Source organism: Typha latifolia, chromosome 8, assembly GCF_019914945.1.
Source record: "Typha latifolia isolate L0001 chromosome 8, TyphaL0001v2, whole genome shotgun sequence".
In the NCBI taxonomy this organism is placed as follows: domain Eukaryota; kingdom Viridiplantae; phylum Streptophyta; class Magnoliopsida; order Poales; family Typhaceae; genus Typha; species Typha latifolia.
This window is the reverse complement of record NC_133093.1, coordinates 5,037,167-5,059,532: the sequence shown is the minus strand read 5'-3', so window position 1 is coordinate 5,059,532 and position 22,366 is coordinate 5,037,167. Positions and strand designations below refer to the sequence as shown.

Here is a 22,366-nt window from a genome sequence, read left to right as displayed (position 1 = left end):
TTGAGGGTATAGAATTTGATGAGACATTTGCTCATGTTGCTAGATTAGAATCTATTCGTATACTGCTTGCTATTGCTTGTCACTTAAAATTTAAATTGTTTCAAATAGATGTTAAAAGTGTTTTCTTGAATGGTACTCTGAATGAAGATGTTTATGTGGAACAACCGAAAAGGTTCGAAGATCAAAAATTTCCTTCTAATGTGTTAAACTAAAAAAGGCCCTTTACGGGCTAAAACAAGCTCCAAGAGCTTGGTATGAGAAGTTGACCACTTTTTTAGTGGATGCGGGATTCACTCAAGGGGGAGTGGACAAGATATTGTTCATTAGACAGTCGAACAAGAGTTTAGTTATGGCACAAATATATGTGGATGACATTGTCTTCGGGGCAACGAGTTAATCATTAGCTAAGGAGTTTGCAGATCTTATGCATAGTCATTTTGAGAAGAGCATGATGGGTGAGTTAAAGTTATTTTTGAGACTTCAAATTACTCAATTGGAAAGAGGGATATTTATCGCTCAAACCAAGTATGCTAAGGATCTTGTGACTAAATTCGGTTTAGAAAATGCAAAACATGCTAGAACTCCTATGAGTACAACTACCAAACTAGGTAAGGATATTTCAGGAAAAAGTGTTGATCGATTAATCGTATAGGAGCATGATTGGTAGTCTTTTGTACTTAACTACTAGTAGACCAGACATTGCATTTAGTGTCAGTGTGTGTGCTAGGTTTCAATCTGAACCTAAGGAGACACATTTGTTTGCTGTGAAACATATCATAAAATATGTCGTTGGCACAGTTGACTTAGGTATCTGGTTTACGTATGACTCGGGAGCTATCATATCTGGATACACGGATTTTGATTGGGCAGATTCATGTGATGATAGAAAAAGTACCTCTGGTGGATGTTTTTATATTGGAAACAATCTGGTTGCTTGGCACAGTAAGAAACAAAACTCGATATCTTTATCTACTGCGGAGGCCGAGTACATTGCAGTGGGAAATTGTTGTTCTCAGTTACTATGAATGAAATAGATGGTCAAAGATTACGACATTGAACAAGATACTATGGTGCTTTATTGTGACAACATGAGTGCTATTAATATATCGAAAAATCCTGTTCAACACTCACGTACAAAATATATTGATATCCGACATTATTTTATACGCGAGTTAGTTGAAGACAAAACAATAGCACTAGAACATGTTGAGACGGAGAAACAGTTAGGTGATCTATTTACAAAACCTTTGGATTTACAGAGATTTAAGTATCTTCGTACTTCTTTAGGGATTTGTGCTTTGGATTAATTTTTTTTTTGTTTGGTTTGCGTGTTTCTTTTTTATTATTTCTTTTCGTTTCTTTTTAGGTTTTTCTTTACTCTGAACTTTTATTTGGTTTTAGTTTTAGATTTGTCAAGAGTTTTTCTCATAAAAAAAATATAAAAAAATTGATGCACTCCTAGATTCAATAATATACTCTTGACATATAAATATGATTTTTCTTCTTGATTATGAGTTATTATAATCAATTTTGTCATCTTGCAGTATATTGTATCATTTCTCATTTGTTCACTCTCTCGACTTCTATGATAATTAAACTAAATTTAATGCACTCATAATGTGTGTATATTCTTGAGTGAGCATGTCATCATGAAATTTTTTTTAAATAGCTCACTATTGACGTTGATTTGCACAGTTTGACCTCATGCTTAGTCATCACAAATGTGTTCATAAAAGATCAATGAAAAGGGCTACAATGAGTTTGTGTGAAAGCCATCTTGTTTAGAGTCCAGTTTGACTCAGTACATTGCTTGCAAATTAAATAAATTTTTTTGATGTTTGTGAATATCTTCTTGCACATTGTTTGATATGTACTACAAGAAAAGAGCTACCTACTCATGTGTGAAAGCCATCATTGCAGCTATATGGTTTATGTATAAAAAAAATAATACAAGAAAAAATCATGTTCGGTTATGGAGAATAAGTCGAAAAGTGCAAATTTAAATACTAAGTCAGTTTGACTACTGTGTTGTATCATTGTTTAAATAGGAAAGTTTATTTAAGAAGAATGTTTCATATTATCTATGCTCACCTTGCATATGCATATTGTTATGATCAATCAAGATTAATTTAATTTTGAGTGATGCATTAAAATTGATAATAATATGCTTTTGATGATTTGATTGATCTGTGTATGACTTATTTCATTCGATTGTCATATTCTATGTCTTAAATCTATTTTGAATTTCTAGAGGTGCATCTCCAAAAATATTTTTTAATTTTTTTCTTAGATTTTTTACTTAAAAATAAAAAAAATAAAAAAAAGGGTTGTTCGAACACAAATTTTTGAGTTTGAACGCGGTGACTGGCGCGTTCGAACACGTAGACTGGTGCGTTCGAATGCACTCGAGGATTCTTTATATATTGTGTCCGAACCCAAAGATTTTCATCTTCCATCTTCCAAACCTTAGAAACCCTTCATTTTCTCCCTCTCAAATCTTCAAGATCTTGGTCTTTTTCATCAAATTTCTCACTACAAACCTTTTTAAAGGGTAGTTCTCCTCCGGATCTAGCATCTTTCGGCCGAATTTCTTAGTTTTTCTTCACTTTTGTGAGGTATGATCATCCATCAATTTTCCTATTTTTTATTCAATAAAGTCTCTTGATCTTGATTGATTTTGTGCGTTTTCGATTTTTGATCACGTTAAAGTTACTATCTTGATGTTTCTTGTGTGATTGAACGTGATATCTTAGGGTTTTCAAGTGGATGATGGATTTCATTTAGGGCCTTCATGGTTTCTTGAATTTTTTTTATTTCTTGCTATCTTTTTGTTTGCTTTGGGCATGTATTGAATCTTGCATCTTGTTTCTCTCTCAAGAGTGCCTAGAAAAGCTGCAGTTTCCAAAAAACCTAGGCCGACTTCCTTACCTACTTCGGCTCCCAAGTTTTCGACATCTACGGCTGTGGGGCGTTATAAACACAATTTTGGCACTCGACCTGTTATTTGTGAATGGCCCGTGGTCATTTCGATTTTTTCTGCCTTGGGGATCGAACAGATCTTTACTGAGTGAGGATGGTTATCTGTGTGTCGGATGAGCGGGATTGCATATGTGGAACTGGTTAGGGAATTTTTCAGTAATGCCATGGTTTTAGAACGTTGTATACGTTCTACTGTCCATGGCGTTTCGATCTACTTGGACTCCGATGTTATTCGTGCAGAATTCCAACTTCCTGATGGTGAGTTCTAGTATCCGTCATCTGTTCCACTCCCTGATGTCGATGAATTTGCTAGTACTGTGTTAATTAAAGGGGAACGTTGGAAAGGCAATATGATGCCTCATGCGAAACTGACATCAGTGGCTCGCATGCTTCACCTGCTTTGTCTGTACAACGTCACCCCCAAGACTCGCCATTCCAGTATTAGTCCTGATCGTGCCTTCCTCCTTCATGCGATGTTGTTAGGAGTTTCTGTTGATTTGGCTGCGGTGATCTATGATTCCATTCTAACAGCTACATAGAAAGAAGCGCCCTGTGAAGGGTTGCCGTTTGGCATATTTATTACAAATTTGTGCACTTAGAGTGGGGTGCGTGTGGATGCCACGGAACCTTCTCCTACTTCGCGAAAACCATTGAATCGGATTACTCTTAAGCGGAGTCAAGCTCATGATCAGTCGTCTCCTCTCAAGCCGTCCTCTTCCGTAGCTGGACGTTCCTCACACCTTGATATTTCTGATGATAGTTCGGACGATGACTCATCTCACACTGAGGGGGAGTTACCACAGTTCTCTGACCGTTTCGATCAGCTTAGCACTCAGGTGCAGGACCTCCATTCGGTCATGAATGATTTACGAGCTGAGCAATCACGTCAAGGGACCGTTCTCGACTCTGTCTTGTCGATTCTTCATCGTCAGTTCCCTTCGAGTTCCTAGGCTTTGGCATTTGTGCCAAAAATGGGGAGAGTGAGTGTGAGTTTAGGAGTTTACTAGTGTAGGGGAGTAATGGCATAGGGGGAGTTTACTAGGTTCTGTTTACTGCTTAAATACCTTTGCGTGAATACTTGTGAACTGTGTTTGCTTGAGTACTTGTGAACTGCTTAATTGATAATTTGTGTTTGGATTGTTATTCATTACAAGTTATTTTCACTTGATCTTGGTTTTGTATATTTTTATTTATAAGGATTGATGTGCTAAAAGTACTAGACTTGTTGAATGCTCATTTTTTGAATTCTTTGTAATATCTTGTAAACTAGATGTTTTGTCACAAATTGCCAAAGGGGGAGATTGTTAGGTTTTTAATTATTGGCAATTGTGTACAAAATATTCTAAGTGTATTTTAACATGTATATGAGCTTTATACATGAAGAATTCAAGTTGTCGCGTTCACAAACGCGTTCGAACGCAACCTGAAGAATTCAAGTTGTCGGGTTCGAATGCACTCGGGCTTGTTCGAACGCACCTGAGATAAAGTCATGCCGTTCGAACGCACTCGGGCCGCGTTCGAACGCACCAACGAAGTTTGATAAAATTGGACTTTCGTGAGTACGGATAAGACTTAGATTTGACTCTATCTTGGAGATAATATATAAGGATTGTGATGCCCTATCTCTAGGGTGGTTGAAGAAGTATTATTGAAGGAGACTTCTTGAGGCTACATCGGTTCTTCAACTAACAAGGTTCCACTCATCATTAAAAGTTAATATTTCATCTTAAGGGCTATCTAGACAAAAGATCAATCTCGAGGGTTACTGAGGTTGGATTTCAATCATGAGAAGCAGTGAATTGTGGGTTCTAGCGAGCAAGACTGAGAGGAACAAAGTCGTTTGGATTGACGGGTTGTTTTGTGAGTTAGTTTTGTAACTACTACTATTCTAGTGATTGGTTTTGATCCGAGTTTGGATCCATAGTTTTTTCCCATTTGGGTTTTTCCACGTTAAAATCTTGCCGTTCATCTCTGCTTTCGTTCTTAATATTTCTACGGACTTTTACTTAAGCGAACGAGTAATATCATTGCCTAGTATTTAGATACATACTTGTGTCTAGGGGTTTTTCAATGTGTGCTATCAATAGTCTCCGTAGCTCTTCGTTCTGGGGTACCTTGATTCGCCCACGCTCTAGTACTAACCCGCCGCGCTCCTTGTGCTCGGGGTGGCTTGCTGGGTTCTCTTTCAGCTCCTCCATGAGTCGGACCAGATCACTATCCTTTGCGCTAGCTCTCCGCAGATTTGAGAAGAAAGGAAAGGTGGGTGCCGAGAAAGATGCGAGCTCCCTTACATCCCCTTCGTTTGGAAGTTCAAGTAGCGGTTGACTTCCATCCAGCAGCACTCTCTAGTCATTCCTCCAAAATGCCATGGAGAGGTTTGTAAAGTCAAATATCATGGGACCCAAGCTTCAAAGCCATTGGGTCCCCAAAATAATATCGGCACCTCGCAAGGCCAACAGATAAAGATCCAATGTGAAGAATTGGCTTTGCACCTTCAACTCCACACCTCCACAAATAAAATCTGCCCGCAATATGGTGCCGTCTCTAATTGTCACATCGAACCCTTCCATGGGTTTCGATTCAAGCCCAATCTTCTTAAGGAGCCTCTTATCAATGAAGTTGTGGGTGGATCCGGTGTCAATCACGATTCTCACTATAGATGTCTTGATTACACTATTCACCCTCAAAGTCCTTGGTGCGGTTGTCCCGGAGTAGGCGTGGAGGGAGATCTCCGCTATCATGTCCTCCATAGGTTGCTCCTCAGCGATCCTCTGATACGATTCGGACTTCACCGACGTCGTCTCGAGCTTGGATTTACCTTAGGATAAGATTGAGTTTTAGGATAAGATTGAGTTTTAGGATAAGATTGTGTTTTAGGATAAGATTGAGTTTTAGGATAAGATTGTGTTTTAGGATAAGATTGAGTTGTTGGTTAGCCTATAAAAGTATGTGTAGGGCAACCAAAATTAGGAATTGAATATTGAGAATTGAGTTTGCCTTGCCTCCTTCATCTTCTTCGCTCCCGTTCCCTCAATCTCCCCGGCGACGCCGCTTCTAATCTCCCTCGACAGGCCAATCACCCTAGTCCCTTAGGAGTGGCCCTCTTCTCCCCCTTCTTCCAATTTATCCATCGCTATCCCTAACTTTTCCATCATCCATAACCCTTCCACCATCACTTTTACACCGGTGCCACCCCATCAACACCGGCCCTCCACAATCCACCATTACCCAGGATTTCGTGCCTTCATCCACGAAATCCAAAAACAGAGTATCCTGACATTCGTCTACTAAACGAACGATATCTCGAGATCCCCAACTCCGATTCGCCTGAAACTAGATCCGTTGGAAAGCTCTTTTCCGGGCCTACAACATATCAAAATTTCACAGTGATCCAACGGCGGGATATTTCGGGATCTTATCTTAAAGTTCCGTGCAAGATCGTAACAATCTGGTATCAGAGCCATAGCACCAAAAGAGGGTTCGTATCAAGCTGGTATCAGAGCCTATAGCCGAGGAAGGATCGTACCATCCTCCTTGCTGCCCAGCCACGCCCTCACCTTCATCTACAATCTCGTCCTCAGCCTCGTCCAATCTGTTGATTAACATCACCGATCCCATTAGTTTAGCGCAGCGATGCCCGGGTACAAACTTCTCATCACAACAAAAGCATAGGCCTTTGGCCCTTCGTTCCTCCACTTGAGCAGGTGTGAGTGCTTTTCCTAGACCTCTAAGTGCGTACTTCACATCTTGGGATGGCTTGAAGGGCACTTGAGGAGGTACCACTGCAGCAGCAATTCTTAGTACTTCGGTGATATTTCCTGCCGCTATGGTTGGTTGAGCTTGATTGCGGCTTCCTTGGCTCGTCCAACTCTATTTCAGGTGTATCTTCATAGCCCTATGTTTATCTTCCATAAGCACCACATCTTCGAAGGCTTCCTTTAAAGTTCTAGGCCTTAAAGCCTTCACATCAGCTTGTATGTCTCCCCACAGCCCGAAGATGAAGATGCTGCGAAGTTGCTATTCCGTCCATGGTGGATGACATCGGCTACTTATCCTCTCGAATTCTTCTTGGTATGCCCCAACCGTGGTCTTTTACACCGTCTTTGAGAGGAGAGCATCAAAGTCTTCATACCCCGACGCTCCAAATCGCCGTGTGATATCAGCACAAAATTTAACCCAAGTAACGATAGCCTCATTGGCATTGGCTGCTCGAAACCAATGAAGCGCTGCATCCTCAAGGTGGAAGCTCGCAAGTGTCACCTTGTACTCTTCCGTCGTACCTTGGTATGCGAAGAATTGCTCCGCCCTATACAACCAATCGATCGGATCACCACCTTTGAACTTGGGGAATTCGAGACGCATGATTTGTCCACGGATGCCATTATCTCATTCCAGATCATATCCAAGTCCTTGTCTAACCAGAGGAGGACGCACCATGAAGGGTTGATGATCCCTCCTTCGGTTTTGATTAACTCGTCATGGTTCCGGATCGTATTGACCCGCCCACGGATCTTGATCTCCAAGGTGGTCTCCATAGTGGTTCGCTCGTCGGATGGGTTCACCTGCAACTGGGCTTGGTGTAACCATCCTTGCTTGTCTCTGCCCATAGGGTGGTGGCAGCAGCGGCTCTTGTGGTTGCAAAGGCTGAACCAGTGGCGGTGGGTTCATGGGTGTGGACTCACATCATGGGGTCGATGGTGCGTTCCCATTCGTCATGGCTTCTCTCGTCGCTTGTAATTCTCACATCATCTCTATCATCATCTAGTTGTTGATGGCCATTTGTTCGGATAGAGACCCCAACATGGCTTGAACACTATCCCAATACCTCGAAAGATGCCACCATTAGATCGATGTGAAATTCAGATATGTTGTAGCCCCAGAAAGGAAATTTCTAACAAATCAAGTTCCAGGCGAATCGAATATGGGGATCTCAAGATATCGTCTGATTAGTGGACGAACGTCAGGGTGGTCTATTTAGGATCCGTGGATGGAGGCACGAGATCCTAGGATGATGGTAGTCGGAGGTGGACCGACGTTTGTGGGATGGCACCGGTGAAAAGTGGTGATGGAAAGGTTATAGTTGATGGAAGGGTTAGGGAAAGTGTTGGATAGATTGGAAGAAGAGGAAGGAGAGGGCCGCCCTAAGGGTCTAGGGTGATTGGCCAGTCGAGGGAGGTTAGAAGCGACGTCGATGGGGATTGAGAGAACGAGAGAGAAGAAGATGAAGGGGGCAGGACAACACTCAATTCTTCAATAATCATCTTTTGGTTGCCATCCACATCCCTTTTAGAGGCTAACCGAACAACTCAAAATTAACCCTAAACAATACAATTTCGTTGACTGCGTTCGAACGCGTCCGACCGCATTCGAATGCACTGAGTTTGCTCTTCTCTGGATTTGCGAACGCGATGCAGGCGTGCATAGTGCGTTCGAACAGGGCGTTCGAATGCACAATGCACAGACTGCATTTGAACGCACAAAATACGTTCTCCGTAGATGCGAACTGATGCAGGCATTCTCACGCGGGCATGCGAATGCGCCCGATCGCGTTCGAACGCACATTTTGCATTCACTATTTTTGCGAGCTGATGCAACCATTTACAAAGGCGTTCAAATTTTGAATGCGACCTATAGAAAATTTATTGTAATGAAAATAAATAACTAATGCAATAAGAAAAGACTCTAGCAAGGTATATCAGCCCACCACGCTTCCCCCACCTTGTCCTCAAGGTGTAAAGTCGGGAAAACGCTCCAAGATGTCCGTCTCTAGCTCCCATGTCGCCACATCGGATGGTTTGCTAAGCCACTCGACTAGGACCTCTATCTCCAATCTAGTACTATCACGTCGTCGGTGCCTAGCAAGTACACGAACTGGCTCCTCAATCTCATTCTCTTCTAATGGCTCTAGTAGAACTGATCCTACGACTTGATAATCTCCAATCAGCTCCCTCAACAATGAAACATGGAAAATTGGATGTACTCTCGACCCCTAAGGCAGCTCCATGCAATACGCAACCGGACCGATACGCTCTAACACCTAAAACAGACTGAAGTAGCTATGTCCTAACTTCTAGTTTCGCATCGGACTAAGGTCACCTATCACTACGGTTTTACTCTCACGAACACCTAACTGTCGATGTCGAACTCCTGCTCCCGATGGCTGCGATCTTAAACTTGTTTCATGCGGTTTTGAGTAAGTTTAAAATAGGAATGCAACCTCCTCAATGTATCGTCTCTATCCATAAAAGCTAAATCCACCTCCGTTTGATCTGCAAATGCCACAAGGTCATAGACGCGTAACGTCAGAGTCGTGCGCCCATACACCACCTCAAATGGAGTCATGCTAATACTGCTGTGGTGGGCAGTGTTATAAGACCACTTTGCTCACGGTAAGTACTCCAACCATCGTCTCAACATCTCTCCCACAAAGCACCGCAAAATACTGCTCAATACCTCGATTGACCACCTCAGTTTGGTCGCCCGTCTCTAGATGGTAAGCCGAACTAAAGTTCAATCGAGACCCCTGCAATCTAACAAACTCCATCCAAAAGTAGCTCACAAAAACACGATCACGATCGGAGACAATCGTGCATGGCATGCCATGCAACCTAGCAACATCTCTCATAAAAATTTCAGCTACAAACTTGGCAGAGAATGGATGTGACAATGTAGAAAAGTGCGCATACTTGCTCAATCTGTCAACCACCACAAAAATAACGCCACGTACCAGTGGAAGACCTTCTATGAAATCCATAAAAATGTCTTCCCAAAGGTGGTCCGGTATTGGTAGAGGCTGAAGTAATCCGGCCAGTTTTGATGTGGTTGCCTTCGCCCTTTGACAGACTTCGCAACAACGGACAAAACTCCTCATATCTCGCCTCAATCCTAGCCACGTGCGGCTCTGTGACATCCTCCTATAAGTCCTCAAGACACCCTCATGACTAGCCTTTGGAGTTTAGTGGAAGTGCTCCAACAATTTCTGCCGCAATTCATCATTTGCAGACACCTAGATACACCCGCGGTCGAGCAGCAAACTGCCTCGTTTCTCCAACTCCAGATGGCGCTTCAGATCATTCAATGCCTCTTGTAACAATCTCATAACATCTGGGTCAGATGTACATGCATACCTCAACTCGTCAAGATAAGGAAAAGTGGGAAAAGAAAAGGCTGCGAGCTCAACGTTATCGAGTTAGCGTGATAGTGCATCAGCCGTTCTATTTTCCGTCCCCTTCTTGTACTAAATTTCATAATCATACCATGACAATTTTTTGACCCATCTCTGTTGTGCTAGAGTGTGAATTTGTTGTCCTATAAAGTATGGAAGACTCCTTTGATCAGTTCGAATAATAAATCGCCTACCGATCAAATAAGGCCTCCATTTTATCACCCCATGCATGATTGCCAACATCTCCCTCTCGTGGCCACACGGCACGCGCGGCGCACGTGACAGGACGGGCGGGGCCCATCACACACAGATAATCATGTGCACATATAATCATGATATCATCAAATAAAACCTACTAACATATCCATGATCACCTAATCCATCATAAAATAAATTATACTAATAACCAAATAAACCTGTTAACATAAGATTATCCAAGTCCACAATAATATATACTAGAGCACTACATAATCTGGCACGACTCACACAGATCATAACAAACCATCAAGATACAACTAAAACAACTAATATAAGAGTACCCTATGATTCGGCCTATATTATACAAATCATCGTCTAATACAAAAGAGTACAAATATTAAATACTCGTACAACTAAATTTCTATATAAACTATCATCTATACCATCTCGCATCTATAGCTCACCTCATCATCGCTCTAAAATATCTTCTCAAGATATCTCAGGTCACTATCACGTACCACATATCTGAGGGGGTTAGAAAAGAAATAAAGAGATAGTCATGAGCAAAAGGCTTAGTGAATAGACGTTATTCCGAATTAGTTATGCTAAACAAAGAGTAAATCATGTATTGAATCAGAAAGAGCATCATGTCATGAATGAATATATAAATGTATCCTCAATAATACATAAATTAAAAGTAGATAACATGTCATAACTGATAAATTGTATAATCCTCGACAATGAATAAATAAATCTCCATGTTATACTATCATCATAACTCTCTCTCAAATATGACATATGATGCATGCCGACCATGACGATGCTATTATATCAAATGCAACTATATATGATGTATATTGACTACTCGATAATCAGATAATCAAATGATAATAAAATTATATGCATTTCTCAACATCTCAGTCATCAATGCCAACTCTATATGTCATCATCATACTAGACCACTGTGCACAGTCAACACCCGGTACCCGGTCTCAACATCATGCTCGAAGGCTCAGAACAGACTCTGCCATCCGCAATGAGTATCTCAAATATAACCAAACCCTACCATCCCCTAAGGGTATCAACATCCATCCAGACCGTGCACCCTTCTACCTGATAGAAATCTCGTGAGGATAATTTGCCACATATACCCTGGCGAATGGCATGTGTCCAAATGTCTGCTGCGCACACAGACTAACGACCTCGGACGTAAGGCCAATAAAATCACGTCTATGTCGAGTGACACCAAGCGCGTCATAACCCTCGCGCCCACTCGGGAATCCTCACGCTTTCTATCAACTATCCAATCAATTACATTTCATGCTTTCCTTCTAAATGACAGATCATATGCATATATCCAGTACGATAACAAGTCAATACATAACAAAAATTTAGGTGGAACAGGAATCAAGAGAAAAATGATGTATTGTAGTCTTCAACCATGTAGTCAACACATGCATACTCATGCTAATCTATCACAAGCATACTCATGCTACAAATCAATTGGACATAACATTATAACAGTATAATCATCTCTCATCATCTCTATATATCACCAATGTATTCATGTCCTAAATCAATCTAATCAAATGCATGATAAAATATGCTCGACTGTAATCATCTCTAGATAAAGTCATATAATCATGCTGGAGGCCAAAACATGCATGTACATAATATATAATATAATATAATTTGAGTAAGGCATCTAGGGGATAAGACTACTCACACTGATGAGAAGATGCAAACCATGTATCCCTTACATCCGCCAACTAACCGAGTGACACTCATCGCTAGCAAGGTCCACAAGTTCTCAAATAAGAGGGTTCGGGATCTGAAAATATTTAAGTAGCATGAAATTAGTTGTTTATCTAATTCAAATTAATTCAAATAAAATATAAAGGTTTATTAGATTTAGAATCACTTATTTTTATTTTTGATTACATAACTAGATCTATCTTATAGATACGATTCAAATACTATAATTATACTATTATCATAAAATACTAATTATAACATGAGGAGAATAGGTATGTTACTTTTTATATAAGAATATTTATAAATATATAATTATAACATAAAATAAAATAAATAAAAGGTTAAATAACTATAAGTATAGACAAGGTCTAGTTATAATTAATTTTATAATTCATACTCTATCTTGATTAATTAGGGACTATGCAGTCTTTACTTGATAAAAAATTTTTATAAATAACTAAATAAGCCTAGTATTTTATTTGTTGCAGAATAATAATATATAATAAATTAATAGAATTACATAAAATGTATATCATAAGAATATTAAAATAGAAAATCTAATAATTATAATTTACAAATCTATCTATTAATCTAATATACATATAAGTAAATAAATAAATATAAGTATTACTTATATTTATGTGTAATAGTTTATAACCTAATTAATTATTAATTAATTATAATTAATAATAATCATATTGATGAATATATATTATTATAAAAATAAATAATGTCTAAATCTATTTGTATTAATTAAGACAAAAATAACTAAATAAATAAATAATAAAGCAAAAATAAGGATTACTAGTACTAGTGCTAAGCTTGGTCCAGCACTGTTGTAGAAAAACAAGAAGAGAAGAAGTAGCGGAGGAAGAAGAGGAAGAATGGAAGAAGAAAGAAGAAAGAAGAAGAATAGAAGAAAGAGAGGAGGTGAGGGAGGGGGTTTGTAGACCCGAGCCGACAGGGAGGGCACCGGCCGTTGGTGGCCATCCAGCGGCCGGCCTCTCGCCGGTGGCTCGGAGATAGAGAGACTTACCCTGGTGGCGGTAGGCCGACGGCGGCACCAGGGAAAGTTTGAGAGAGAGAGAGTTTGAGGGGAGGAGGAGAAAGAGAGAGTTTGAAGGAAAGGAGGAGAAAGATAGAGAGCGAAAGAGAGGGTGAGGAGAAGAAAAAAAAATAGAGAGAGAGAAGGGGTGGGGGCGACAGTAAGCCGGCCTTGGCGAGAGAGAGAGAGAGATCGAGAGGAAGAGAGATATAGAGGGAGAAAGAGAGGCGGTGGATGGCGGCGGCGCTGGGGCCCGCCGCGGCCAGCTAGCTGTACTGGTTGGCTGTGGTGGGCGCGTTGCGCCTCACCACACAAGCTACTCATGCAGCTTGCATGGGCACGAGGCCGGCCATAGTGTGGCCAGCCACGTCGTGCCCAAAAATTAAATTTTTTGGGGGGCACGTTGTTGCATTTTCCTTCCCTCTTACGAAAATTGACTTCGAAATTTATATCACACTAGTATTGTAAGAAAAATCCACATATTGATAGACTCTGATACCAAATGATAGGCTCTAATACCAAATTATAGGCTCTAATACCAATTAATAGGCTTTGATACCAAATTGTTAAAGTTTTGATACCAATTGTTAGTCTCTGATACCAAATTGTTAAGATCTGGAACCAAAAGATCGGCTAATGAATAATTCCTTTAGATCTGAATTTTTTGTAGGAAGCAGTCCGTGCAACCGTAGGAAAATATTCGTCAGATATTCTACAGTTGTCAAAAAATTAGAAAACAAATTGGGTTGGATCTTGAACTTCCTAATCTATATCTATTTTATTTAGCCCTTTGTAGATTCGAACTGTAGCAAAGATGAAAATATGGAATAACGTGGGTGATGGTTGTGGTGATGGGTGGAGTGGATGTTAGGGTTATAGATGGGTATGGAGATGAGGGTGGATTGTGGAAGTGATTAAAGGAAAGAGTTCGAAGGGAACAAAGTGGTCGAGATCCCAAAGAAGAGGGGTGACTCGATAGACGAGGGAGATTAGAAGTTAGGAGAAACCTTGCTAATGAGAGATGTGGAAGGATGGTGAAGAGAGAGAGGAGGGAGGAATATAGAGAGAAGATAGGAGGCAAGAAATCAAGAATCCAAATTCCATTATGAAGTTGCCTGCCATCAACATATTTATAGAGCTAGCCAACAAGTCCTAAAACAATATGAAATCTAACAAACCAACTAAACCAGTATTCTTTATCTTCTCCGATTACTTCTCGGACCCGTGCCCGGCGGGGGCGTTACAAACGCACTGTGAACGCTTGCATCGTGTTTGTAAATCCAGAAAAGTAGGAAACAGGCGCGTCCAAATGCCTGCATCATGTTCGCAAATCCAAATAAGAGCGAACTCGGTGCGTTCGAACACGGTCGAGTGCGTTCGAACTCAGTTGGCGAAATTGTATTATTTAGGGTTAATTTTGAGTTGTTTGGTTAGCCTCTAAAAGGGATGTGGATGGCAACCAAAAGATTATTATGAAGAATTAAGTTTTGCCTTGCCTTCATCGTCTTCTTCGCTCTCGTTCTCTCAATCACCAGCGACACCGCTTCTAATCTCCCTCGACCGGCCAATCACCCTAGACCCTTAGGGGCGGCTCTCTCCTTCCCTTCTTCCAATCTATCCAACACTTGCCCTAATCTTCCATCAACCAAAACTTTTCCATCACCACTTTTCACCGGTGCCACCCCACAAATGCCGGTCTACCTCCAACCACCATAACCCTAGGATCTCGTGCCTCCATCCACGGATCCTAAATAGACCACCATGATGTTTGTTCACTAATTGGATGATATCTTGAGATCTCCATATCCGATTCACCTAAAACTTAATTTGTTGGAAAGCTCTTTTCTGGGACTACAACATATCCAAATTTCACATCAATCTGATAGCAGCATCTTTTGAGATCTTATTTTAAAATTCTGTGCCAAATCTAGTCAAGATCAGACAATTGGAAGAGGTCGAACCTTACCCTAAGGGGAGATCTTATCAACTACTCACACTGATCAGAAGACCAAACCATGTATCCCTTATATGCGCCAACCAACCGAGTGACACTCATCGCTAGCAAGATCCATGGGGTCTCAAATAAGAGGGTTCGGGATTTGAAAATATTTAAGTAGCATGAAATTAGTCGTTTATCTAATTTGAATTAATTCAAATAAAATATAAAGGTTTATTAGATTTAGAATCACTTCTTTTTATTTTTGATTACATACCTAGATCTATCTTATAGATACGATTCAAATACTATAATGATACTATTATCATAAAATACTAATTATAATATAAGGAGACGGAGATTACGAATCGTTTCCCAGATTCTACACATTGAGGTCAAGGTGACGGAACTATGGTAGAATAATATGACTTGGGCTAACCTAGTCGTCTTGAGCTCACTAGATAAGGGCCAAACCCCCTAGCTTAATTATATTTATTTGCTTTTGCAATTTAGTCCTTGTATTAAGTTATTTATTTTCAACTTAGTTGATTTGGATTGATGTGGTCGGGCTATCCGAACTAGTTTGTATCGTGGCCACCTATAGGTGCGAACCACACTTTGGTTATTGAATGAATATTGAAACCCTTGCCTTTGTCGCAAGACTCTTCTACCCCAGTCTCCGTCTAGTGTGATCTCTCTCTCTCTCTCACCAAGCTTCATCTTTGGCAGTGGTTAACGACGCAGCCGCCCTTCACATCCAATTGTCCCCTCTCGTCCCTCAAGGTACGGTCCCCTTCTCTCTCTTCGTCTAGCTTTATGTTGTATCCCAACTACCGCTACCATATCTATCTTTCTTAACCTTAACTCTAACCTTTACTCCAACTTCCACCTTCTATGTCTATCTCGCCACCTTCTGATCCTTAGTCTTTCTTAGACATCTTCAGATCTATACCTTTGATTGTCATGATTCTACTTGCGTTGGATTGCTGACTTCCAAGGTAACAACTTATTAGAGCTTTAGGCCTTCTAGAAAGTTAGATCAATCAATATTGGCATCCAAAGTTCTAGTAACATATCTAATTAGAGCTAGGTCTTGTTGCAATTACAACGACCCCAAGGTTGATCATAACAAAACAATGTGAGCATTTTATTATGTAATGTAGATAGTCTTTTACACTATAAATAATTTTTTTTACATATTTAAATGTAATGCAAATTTATATAAGCAACCAAAGTATTTTGCCATGTAGTGTAGAAGTATTTTTTGTATTACAAGCAAATTTCAATGTATATCTGTGTGGATATAATTGCTGGTGAACAAAAAAAAACGGAGTACAATATCATGAATTTTGAGAGGAGAGGGAGATAGGAGAGTACAATGCCATGACTTTCGAAAGAGGGAACTTGACGTGGCTTTTGAGAGAGTATAATAGTGAAATGATAGTTGATTTAAATATTATACTCTCGACGGCAAATTGTTATTAATTTTGGTGGTATAAAGTGAAAGGAGAGAGAAGTAAATATTTGTAAACTGGTATTGAGATAAGGATTATTTAATTATTATACTAGTATAAAGAGGCTTAATCATAATAAGGAATTTATGGCCCACGGCCCACGGCCCACGGGCCATCCAGCACTGGACATATACCTGGCGGGAGCGGTCTAATAGCGGATGCGAGGGCGATGCGGTTGCGGTTGCGGGTTTAAATCAAAAAATCCATTGGCCTCACTAAATCCCAAACCTAAATCCCAATTCCACGATTCTCTTCTCCACGGAGCTCATCGCTCTGCTCTCGTCGACGGCGACGGCGACGGCGACGGCGGTGGTCTCTTTCTCCAGTCGGCTGTGGTTTCCTCTCATCTTGGACGTGGTGTTTCCTCTCCTTGACGGTTAGTGGTCTTCTCCTTTCTCTCTCTCACTCTCGCTGCTTCTCTCGTTCTCCGCCTCACCCAGAGACCACCGCCACCTTTCTCCTCCTCTCCTCTACGCACTTCCCCTCACCCTTCTTCTTTCTTCCTCTCCACTGCACACCACACCAACCCACCTCCATACACTGCCACCGCTGTCTCTCATCTTCGTCCTTCTCTCCCGCCCTAGCAGATCAGCGCTTTCTACCTTCTCTATTTAGGCCAATCTCCACTACCCCACTTCTCTTTGACTCTGCGAGTCTCCAACCCCCTCCCTCCCCCCTCCCCCGCACACACGAACCTCTACGCAGTGCATCACATAAATGTAATAGGGTAATTTACGGTCATTTGATTATCTGAATTATTGTAAATGTGTAATTGTGTATGAATTACTGTAATTGCACCGTGGTCGTGTTATTTTTTTTACTAATAAACTTATATACATAATATATATGTATATGGGCTGCCTATACGGTATGCGGTGGGGTGGCACCTGCATACTGTTATTGCCTTTCAAAACATTTTTAAACATAAATAAAAAGGACCCCAAATTAGGTTTGCCTAAAGTAAGACATATTCAATTCTCCCTGTATTGATATTCATAATTCACTGGCAGGATACATATTGGCTCATGCTGACTGCCAATTGACATGACAGTCCATAATTGGATAATTTGGGCATGTGAATTGAATCATCATGGCACAGCCATCAACTGTATAAAACTAATAGTGTCACGCAGCATGATTGATGATAAGACAATTAACGTCTTCATTGATATATTGTGTTGTTCCATGCTCCTTGAAACTGTAAATTATCTGACCTTGTTCCTACCAAAAGATCGGTCTGCAATTTTCCTCTAGTATGCTCACTCCTTGCATAAATCTTAACCTACCACCATCATTAGTAGGTTTACTTCTCGTTATTAAGAAAGGAACTCTTATAAAAAAAAATTCTTTGTAGCTTCAGATAACTAATCACTCTTCTAGGTCTAGGGATGTATGATCTGTTGTATTTTCTTTATATAAATTCTCTGATAGTGTTATAGTTGTTAGAACATCAATTTTACGGGTACTGTCTTTGGCATATGCGAAACTTGACTAGATTAAGAATTGTCTATTAAAAGTTTTTATCTTATCAAGTTGACTTCTTGGATGCTCAGAAAATGATAATTTGGAGCTGTTGAAGATAGGCTTGAGGAACAGATTAACCAGGAGCAGTAATCCTTTAATTGGTTTTCATTAGGAGATCAACAAGAACTTGTAAATAGGTTAGTTGGTCTTACTGTTAATTGATATAACATGAACTTTTTTCTTCTGCAGATCACAAAATTCCTTTGGATTTAATCTTTTCTGGCAAATGGTAAATACCTTCTAATGATAGTAGTCATACTTTAATTTTTCATTATCTTTGTATGGATTCAATCCATGCCTTTTCTTGTCAAGGGGAAGTCTTTATACATGTTCCTTTTATTTAGGATTCATCAATGATCATCTTTTGAGAGTTATCGAGATATTAATCCTTCGTCATGGTCATGTCCTTTTAGTGATGAGGTTTTATGGTTCTTTTCTATTATTATTTTAGCTTATAATTATCTTGGTTCTCTTCTTTATTTATGGGGAGTAGGGATGAATGTAATAATCTGCTTCAAGTGTGTTCAAAACTAGATTCTTGCTGATGGATGTAGATAAATGCATAAACTATAGAAAGATTTTCTATATGCACCCTTTACACTTTAAGCCCTCGTTCACTTCAAGAATAATTTTTTTTTATTCTAGAATACAACTCCTTATTCCAGAATAATTGTTAAACATCATATTAACTCAATTCTAGAATAGAAATACTATTCATCAAAATTAAATCTTATATACCACACTAACCTAATTACTAATTTACCCTTGATATCTATCCTGTTAACCTACTTTATATCAAATGAAAGGGTATTAATGATAATTTCATAAAAATTAATATACATATTTTCCCATATTTTTCTTCACTTTATATCACATCAAAAATAATTATTATATTCTTATTTTAAAATACAAGTTTTAACATAAGTATAGTTATTTCTGGAATGAAGACCTCATTTTGAGAATACCAAAAAAAATTATCTATTTTAGAATTGACTTTATTCTTGAAGTAAACAAGACCGAAGTTCTTTCCCTTCTGAAGTATTAGTTAAGCAGTTGGATGATCAATAGACTTGCTACATCTTACTATTAAATCATTAGTATTATTTCAGTCAAATAGAATTAGAGATGCTTGAACAAGTCATATCTTTCATGTTGTTTCACACTTGCTAATGTTTTTCTATTTTAACTAAATATTGAGTATCACTCTTGAGGTTTACTACTAATTATGTTACCAGGAAATGCTCATTCCATTTTGTTAGTTAATAGTTTTTTTCTCTATTTATCTTAGAAACTTGTGTGACATGGCATCGGGGAAAATTCTGGCAATTTGCCAATCAGGCGGTGAATTTGTCACGAATAATGATGGATCCATGTCTTATTCTGGTGGAGAAGCACATGCTATTGATATCGACCGTGACATGCTTCTCAATGATTTGAAGTCAGAAATATCTTCAATGTTTAACTGCAACATTGATGCCTTTTCGATCAAGTATTTCCTTCCAAGCAACAGGCGAGTCCTTATTACAGTATCTAATGACAAAGACCTACAACGTATGGTAGATTTTCATGCAGGTTCAGATACAACAGATGTTTTTATCCTGAAGAAAATTGAGAACAGGTATTTGACCAACTAATACTTTCTACTCTGTATTACAGAATAAATTTCCAGAATGACAACAACATGCGGTTTTGCAGGATAATTAGGAGTGTGGTAGCTGACTCAGGTACCCCTACTAATGCTACCACTGCTACCGTGGCTACAATAGAAAATGCTAAACGGCAAAAGTTATGTATAGATTGGGACAATATGATCACTGGTGTGGGGCAAGTATTTGAAAGTCCGAGAGCCTTCCGTGATGCATTGCACAAGTATGCAATTGCAAATAGTTTTATGTATAGATTTGTTAAAAATGATGCATCCCGTGTAACTGCTGAATGTTCTGCTGATGATTGTCCATGGCGGATTCATGCATCTAGATCCCCTGTCAAGAAGGAATTTATGATTAAAAAGATGACTGAAACTCATGCATGTAGAAAGGAAGGTGGAAAAGAAGGTAACCGTCTAGCATCCCAACGCTGGGTTGCTAGTGTAATAAAAGACAAGTTGCGTGATACTCCAAATTATAGGCCAAGGGAAATTGCAAGCGATCTCCACCGAGAATATGGACTGAGCTTGAACTATGCACAAGCGTGGCGTGGAAAATTTGTTGCAAAGAAACAGCTCTACAGCTCGCATGAGGAGGCATGTAATCAATTACCTTGGTTTTGTGAAAGGATAAGTGAGACAAATCCAGGCAGCGTGACAGCATTAGTAACATCTGATGATTCAAAATTTTGCTTTTTTGTTGCATTTTATGCATCACTTAATGGTTTTGAGCATGGTTGCAGACCGCTCCTTTTTCTTGATGGAATATCTCTGAAAGCAAATAGACACTGGAAGCTGCTTGCTGCTACTTCAGTTGACGGAGAAGGTGATATTTTTCCAGTTGCTATCTCTGTAGTGGATGCAGAGACTAAAGAAAATTGGCATTGGTTTTTGCTGCAGCTCAAATCTGCCTTCAATATGTCTCGCACTATAACATTCATATCAAATGGACAAAATGGTTTGACAGAGGAGATACGGTCAGTTTTTGAGGACAGCTATCATGGTTACTGTCTAAATCATCTGATCGAAAATTTTAAGACAGAATTGGAGGAGTCTTGGACTCAAGAAGTAAAGGATTCCATGGTTGAACATCTTAAACAAGCAGTATATGCCTGCAAAGTAGATGAGTTTAACCAGTGTATTGACAGCATCAAGACTGAGTCAAAAGAGCTTGCTGAATGGCTTTTGAATACCAAGCCTGAAAGCTGGTCAGATGCCTTCTTCAAGGGATTACGTAATGGTCAGTACTCATCCACTGCTCCAGAGACAGTTAATAACTGGATTTCAACTAGATATGAGCTGTCAGTAGTACAGATGGTTGACATGATCAGGTGTAAGATGATGGAAATGATGTATGCACGTCGGGAGTCTTCAAACACATGGACTGAGACACTCGCACCATCTGCAAATCAGAAGGTACAAGATGAGCTGGTAAAAGCACGCACCCTCAATGTGATCTGCTCAACTGCCAATGTGTTTGAGGTGCACGATGATTCAGTTAATGTCGTTAACATTGAAACTTGGGAATGTACCTGCCGAAGATGGCAGGTTACTGGCTTGCCATGCATGCATGCTCTTGCTGTATTTGAGCGCACAGATCTATGCATATATGACTATTGCTCAAAGTACTTCACAACTGAATGTTATCGTTCGACATATTCGTTGCCTATCAGCCCAATACCTGATATTGGTAGGCCTGCATGTAGTGATCCTTCTCATAGCACCATCATATGTCCTCCTCGAACACGACGGCTGGCTGGCCGACCTAAAGAAAAGCCAGATGATCCACGAATAACAGTTAAAAGAGCAGTGAGATGTAGTCGGTGCAAAGGATTTGGGCACAATAAGCAAACTTGCAAGGTCTCCATTTTGAAGGTAGAACACATTTCTTAGAATGTATATGAAGAGTTTTGATGTGTATGCCTGTCTGCGTTTCTTGCAATATCTTGGATTGTAACCTTAGCTGTAGTTTTACACCTCAGTTACAAACTTTGCTAATTTCTTAACATGCATCTATTGTTCAGTTGCAAAAGAATGTTACAAGCAGGTCTGGTATCAGAATATCCGTTGTAATTGAGTAATTTGCAGTAATTGTGTAATATCTTTCTTGCTTTTATCTATCTTTATTTTTTTTCGGATTGTTTCCCAAATTGATGCTTGGAGACGGTTTGTCATATTTGAAGGAAAACTCTGGCTTCTGTTTTGCACCTCTTTTCAGATTCCTTTTTTTTTTCTAGTTGGGGAACTGTAGTTTATCAATCACACTGATCTTCACACTTAGATTTCAGTAATTTGTCAAGTTCATGAACAAAGAAATCAAATAGATGTGGGCAATCACGAAATCATTTAACAACAATGCTTGACAATCGAAGATCATATTTGCTTCTCCTTGACTGAGGGTGCTGTGTAGCAAAGGGAGATGATAAACCACCTGTACAGCCCATGGTCGCTCGACTTGGATCAGGTTGAGCTTTAGCTCGAAAAAAAAAAGGACCCCAGATGTTCCACTCAGCTTGCACCGCTGACATAGCTCGCATCGCACTCTTGGACAACCAAGTTCGAGCTTGACTGATTGCTAGCACATTGTAGCAACTGAAACTGTCAG

At 39.7% G+C, this 22,366-nt stretch overlaps 1 protein-coding gene across 5 annotated transcripts; it reads left to right on the top strand.

Moving 5' to 3' along the window:
• The first annotated feature begins 16,800 nt into the window (after positions 1-16,800).
• On the top strand, positions 16,801-21,860 carry LOC140794286 (uncharacterized). 5 transcript variants are annotated; one of them, XM_073146257.1, is made up of 5 exons: positions 16,801-16,968; positions 18,146-18,202; positions 18,306-18,345; positions 19,405-19,734; positions 19,812-21,860. In XM_073146257.1, the coding sequence occupies exons 4-5, from the start codon at positions 19,418-19,420 to the stop codon at positions 21,652-21,654; spliced, it is 2,160 nt and encodes a 719-aa protein (XP_073002358.1). In that variant the 5' UTR covers positions 16,801-16,968; positions 18,146-18,202; positions 18,306-18,345; positions 19,405-19,417; the 3' UTR covers positions 21,655-21,860. The 5 variants fall into 5 exon arrangements, with proteins under 5 accessions (XP_073002358.1, XP_073002357.1, XP_073002355.1 ...); XM_073146256.1 differs by lacking the exon at positions 18,146-18,202; XM_073146254.1 differs by lacking the exon at positions 18,306-18,345 and having other exon boundaries at positions 18,146-18,253.
• Positions 21,861-22,366: the final 506 nt, after the last annotated feature.